We start from the raw sequence: 5,765 nt of genomic DNA, 5'->3' as shown, positions 1-5,765 counted from the left end.
ACCTCGCGTCGACTCCCACCGTTCCACCGCGGCCGACCTTCCTCGCGAGTCGGTCTAGTGTACAGACGAGAGTAGCGAACGCACGTTGACGAGCCGGCCCTTGTCCGCGTCCGTGAACCGAGCGAGCGCGTCCTGCAGCACCCGAGTCACTCCCGGCCATCGAGGGCGAGAACCACGCCACGTCCAGTCCAACTCAGCGACGACATCACGCTTCTCGCAGACGCGCAGCGGATGCTGATGGTCATGGTGGTGGCGGTAATGAGTAGGTACCGTCAGCCGAAGGCCGAGCGCGGAAGGCTAACTGATGCATATGAGGCAGAGCGTCCGGCGTCCCTCGCCGTTGCAGGACTGCGATTGCCCCTCCTGGAGGGGGACGATCTCCCGCTCATCATCTGCAACGCTCGCGGCGCGGAGCACAGCGGGATGGGACGATCGTTCGACGCGACGATCCATGCTACCCGCGTGCTGCTGCATACGGAGCTCTCGTCCGCCCGGGCGTGTCTCGGAACGACGGGTATTCCATTAGACTCCTTTCGCAGACGGTTGGAAACTGGTTATTCTAGCTCCTCATTGGAAGAGAGTAGACGCGACGCCGATTCAGAAACAACTGACGGAAAGACTCTGGAGGAGATGAGGACACGTCCGTCAACGCACCACGCACCACACGAACACACGGACATCCCCGCAATCCGACAGAGAGGAAGGAATATGAGCGCATATGACGCACCGGCTAGCAAACCCCCGGGGGCGGTCGACGTCGAGGATGGTGGTGGTTTTCCTGGCAGAGGACCCGCATCCTCGCCGACGGTGGTGTCTTGGGCAGGCCCTCGGAGCGCGTCATCGTCCCCAGGGGCACCATCCACGACGACGGGAACGAGCGGCGGCCGCTTGGCCTTTTTCTTCTTCCCTGACGGCACAGGTGTTCCCGAGTCGGTATCGTCGTCCCGGGCGCGTTTCTTCGTCTGTTTCGGTCGCGCGGCGGCCGTCTTGCGGAGTGCGAGGAGCTCTGCAGGGTGCATATAGGCAGCAAGCGACGTCAGCGGCGCGTCCTGGTCCAAATCCCGTGGGTCCATTCGGAAACAACACGCTCGGATCGGTGCCCAAAATACGAGTCCGATCCGCCACACGAGAGGCGGGAGGGTACCACCGAGATGTATTGAACCACCTTCGCTAGGCCCTGCTGGGCGGCGCGCTCGGTGGGGTCTTGGAGCGTCACTGATTGGGCTTGCATATCGTTGGGTCGCCAATGGACCTCGACATGTTTTTCAAAGCAGCCCACCGATATGCAAACCCCCGTAACTCAGGCTCGGCGTTGAGTGCCCCGGGTTCAGTCAATGAAACCGCGCACAATGCACCGCAGTGCACGGCGAGAAGCCCGTCCGGCGGCGGGGAAGCACGTCCCCAAGGAGGCAATCTGGGAAGGTACGCATGGCAGGGATGGGAGAGACACAAAGGAAGGCCCGCAAGGGGGTACTAGGGTTCAGTCGTGCAGCGCACCAGAGCGGGGCTTCGTGATGGACATGACACGGATGCGTTGCTGACGGAACAGAGCGGGAGGGGACGTACGGATGCTGTCCTTGTCGTGCTGCGCTTGCAGCTCGCGGAGGTCGCTTTCGAGCACGAGCACGCGGTCGCGCCACGGGTTGGGCGACGGGGCGCGATGGGGCTCTCTTTCTCGGCTGGCGGTAGAGGGCGGTGGGGGGAATGCGGCGTGGAGATCGAGGATGTATGCTTTGGCGGAGGGGCGGGTCGGTCAGGGCGGGCGGTTCAGAGGGAAGCTATGGCGCTCACCGTGGACAGATTGGAGGGGTGGCTTGTGTCGGAGTGCGGCGAGGGCCTGTGCGCGAGATCAGAGAAGGAGCTAGAAGGAGGCGGAAGAAGGACGGTACTATGGCAATCCGAATCTGCTCGCCTGCGGATGCCATCTCAGGTCTTGTGCCAGGCAAAGACCGCTGCGAGGAGGAGTACTTGAGAACGTCGTCGTCGCTCCGACAGAGGCTCCGAGCGCCAGCCACAGACGCGTCGCTCGCCTGACGCGGTCGTCACGGACTATGCTTACGCCTGTCACACGCCCTTCCGCCCCATCTTTGCCTTTCCTGTCGTCCCTTTCCGAGTCTCCCGCCGCACGCTTCCGTCACCTCCGTGCTACCCACATTCACGCTTGTCCTGCCCGTCCGTCGGTGCCGCCCTGGTCTCGCGCGCTGCTCACCCAAAATATCCGCTTCCATGACGCGTCTGTCCGGCCTCTCAGATTGACGTTAGTCTTGGGCTAGAACCCCCAGAAGAAGCATCTTGCCTCCACGCCACGTAGAGCAGCCCACGGCCCGAGTAGTGAGTAAAGGAAACCCAAGGTAAGCTTCATCTCTACGCAGGTGCCACAGGATGAGAATCACCCGGGGACGCGTTCGGCGCGTTTACGACACGGTCGCGACGCGTCCTACCGCGGTTGTCAGCGGATCGTCGCCGGATGCCCTCATTTCATCGTTGAACCAGCACCTATGACGTGGTGCGTCGCTTTGTTTCGAAGCCTACGCCTCTGCACGTCGTGTTCTTTGGTGGTGTGGGCGCGCGCATACGCGTCCTCTCCCAGCCAGTCTGCCCGCACCCAGTCGACGTCGATGCACAATGTGCAGCTCCATATTTTCCCAGCCACGTGCCAGGTCTGTAGGGCAGTATATCCCAGCTCCTGTGGGGGGTACCGGCCCGCGTGGCCTCGCGTTCCAAGCGGACAAGTGCTGTAGGTGATTCTCAGCGGTCCGCTAGCACTCCTCAGCTTGTGCTGGTGGGCAAGAGCGGGCTGAAGGCAGGACCAGCCCGACCGAAGCCCGCCACAAACTCCATCGTGTAGGAAAGCACAGTCGTGGCGCGTCGACGGCGGGCGTGAGCCCGCCCGATGCGCGCAAGGACTGTAGTACTGTCAATTGAAGCGGTCTTCGAAGGACAGCCAAGCAAAATGCAACCCCCAAGCCACCGAGACCAGGACTGGCCGGAGGGCTCTATCCTATTCAGCTACTCGCTGCTTATCTACGTACACACAGAGGGGACAACGTGTAGCTGTCCGCAATCCTGCTGCGATCCTTCGCGCCGTCTTGTGCTCTGGCACGGACAGGATTCCGTCGTCTCTCCATCTCTGTTCGCGCGAGACGTGTCCACGTGCGCATATACAGCCAGTCCCAAGCTCCTTGGAATCTGCCATGGGGGCTGTATTCACTGTCTCCAATTTGTTCCTCGACAAATGTCGCATCCTGTGTACCATGTCCGCATTCACTGCGTGAAGACCCCATCTAAATGGGGTTCGTCTACTTGGATGCAGTAGGAGACCTATCCCACGCTAGATGCGCTTGCGTGCCCGGTCAGCTATCCCACGCCTCGTCTAGCTACGTATATGTAACCTACACGCACATATCCAGAGCTCACAACGTAGTGCATCTAGTAGTGCATCTACGTGCAATCAGATGATGTATCATGATCTACCTATGTTAGTTATAGGTCACTTCCTGTCCAGTCTCCTTCACTGGATCCGCATGAATGAGATTTGCACACATTCACCTTGACATTACTCGCAACCAGCGGCCCGAGGGTTGCACCATAGGCGTTTTCAGACATCTGACCAATGACTAGCCCTGTGTGGTGCCCAACGGGAAGGACATAGTTCTTCACTGTTGTCCATGAGAGTCAGTGCTCGCCTATAGATGTGCGCCATTTAGTCGACAGTAAAGTCCGAGTCTACGGGTCCAGAATGCCCAGCAGGCACAAGGAGGCAGACTCTGGCCGCTGGGCTAAGCTCCGAGTCTAGGAGACCTAGCCCGAGGTACAGCACTTGTGCTATAGTTGACATAACTTCACCACGCGCTAGGCTTGAGATAGGAACACTCTTGGCATCTATACTCGCTCCGTCTAGGCGGTCTACATCGATGCGTCGAGATATATTTAGGAACACTTCGCGAAGCTACACCAAGGACATCTAGACGACCATTTTTGCGGTGATTCCTGCACATCAAAAAAACCTGCACAGGTCTTAGAGTGCCAAGCAAGACCGTCTATGCACCACCACCCAGTGGCGCGCAAGACCTTCAAGAACTCGTTTTAGAGGTCGGATTGTGTCACCGACACCAGGTGCGCAAAGCGTCCATAAGCCCCCAGACCTCTGATACAGGATTGCGGGTAGCCAGGGATGCCCTCTACCAGATTTGAAGGAGAACCGACGCCGGAGCACCGCAGGATGTAGAGCGCAAGTTGGCGGGAGGCGCCATTGAAGAGCTTTCAGTACTCAGAGATTTGTCGGTTTTACGGATGCGATGCGTAGTAGCCGGTGGGCAGACAATGTGGGCGTTCTCCGCGCGTACCGTAATTTGGAGGACGGGTAGCGCACAAAAGGTGCCTCCAACTCGTGCTCCTGGACTGATCGCTCATCCTATGATCGTTGCAAGAGAACGCGTTGTGACGCACTCACTGGTATCGACACGGCGGGCACATCTGAGTAGTATTCTACCCCAGATCCTGTGAAATCCATGGTAAGGCAAGCTTGAGCATCTGTACCATCGTCCGCCGCGGCTACGGTAAAGCCCTTTGCAAAGGTTTAGTAGAGAACAACACCAATTGTAGGGGGACCGTTGTCCACTACGAAGGGACTCACAGCGGTGGCGGCGGGGTCGGTGAGGATGCCCGCAATGTTGAGAGGAACTGGCATAGACTGACCTGATACGCGTACGCACACTGTGCGAGCGCATATATTCACCCGCCACCGCACGCGATCAGAATGAATGCCTCAGGCTTTGTTTTGTACGCCGCGGAGGATCACCGTCGCTCGCCGCAAGTCGTGCAGGCACAACATCGATTCGTTTCTACACGTACGGTACCGTAATCCACAACACTCGACTACCCCTTCCGCTCGTCACTTCATTACACTAACAGGCATAGTCTATCACAGCACAACATAAGCACGCATACAGCAAACGTCTAGACATACACGGGTGTCGCAGGGGGGGGTAAGGTATCGCACGATAAAAATAATGTCGCGTCCACCGACGCGGAGAGCAAACCGAAGCAGCAGTACGAGTAAAGGCAAGATGTGCGAAAGACGGCGGATGAGAAGGTGAGTGGTAGTAGTATGTCAGCGATCCTGTATGTCATGCTGGATCAAAGAAACCCAACGCATCAAATCCGCGACCAAACGTGCATAAACGGGACACGACTGACGTACCTTCATTCTCCATCGACACATCCCCGTCCCCGTCGCTCCCCCTCCCCCGCCTCTTCCCCTCCCCGAACCCCTCTGGCGTCCCAACCCTCCTCGGCGCGAACCCCGGCGAGTCCCACAACCTCCTCCCGCCTCCTCCACCCAACCCCCCGACCCTCTCCCCGATCCTCGGCGCCCGCGTGATCGGCGTGTCGTCGTACCCCCCCCGAGTATATGCTCCTCGAGTGCGCCCCCGCCCCCGGCGTCGTCTCGTACGCGTGCCGCCCATCGTTCCAGTTCAGCCTCCTCGGCCCCACGCTGCCCCCCGCCCCCGCCCCGAACCTTGCCGCGAGCGTCGGAGTCGGCGTAGGTGTCGCCCCGCCCCGCCCCGCCCAGAGCCCCACACCCCCCTTCGGGGTCGACAGCCCAAGCGTCGGCGGCGGGCCCCCGCTGAACTTGATCCCGCGCGACGGCGTCGTCGTCGGGTCGAACGGCGTGTCCGGGTCGAACCCGTCCCGGTCGAATGCGAGCGCGTACGCACTGGGCGTCGCGTACACCCGCACCGTCTTCGCGGACGAGTCCGGGG

At 60.1% G+C, this 5,765-nt stretch overlaps 2 protein-coding genes across 2 annotated transcripts in view; both read right to left on the bottom strand.

Annotated features, from left to right (window-relative positions):
* Positions 1-1,480: 1,480 nt before the first annotated feature.
* On the bottom strand, positions 1,481-1,925 carry DICSQDRAFT_175603 (uncharacterized protein; the record flags this gene model as incomplete). The annotated part of the gene is made up of 3 exons (XM_007371488.1): positions 1,481-1,731; positions 1,792-1,837; positions 1,890-1,925. 3 exons carry the CDS (start codon positions 1,923-1,925, stop codon positions 1,481-1,483), a joined length of 333 nt encoding a protein of 110 aa, XP_007371550.1.
* A 3,278-nt stretch (positions 1,926-5,203) lies between these two features.
* Positions 5,204-5,765, bottom strand: part of DICSQDRAFT_164186 (uncharacterized protein) — a gene marked incomplete at its 3' end in the record, with an annotated part of 4,300 nt that continues 3,738 nt past the window's right edge. The window contains exon 6 of the mRNA XM_007371487.1: positions 5,204-5,401. Coding sequence (XP_007371549.1) covers positions 5,205-5,401 — 197 coding nt within the window. The remainder of the gene's footprint in view (positions 5,402-5,765) is intronic.

This window comes from Dichomitus squalens, assembly GCF_000275845.1.
Source record: "Dichomitus squalens LYAD-421 SS1 unplaced genomic scaffold DICSQscaffold_109, whole genome shotgun sequence".
Taxonomy (NCBI): domain Eukaryota; kingdom Fungi; phylum Basidiomycota; class Agaricomycetes; order Polyporales; family Polyporaceae; genus Dichomitus; species Dichomitus squalens.
Note: the sequence above shows the minus strand (reverse complement) of the source record. Positions and strands in the feature narration are given on the sequence as shown.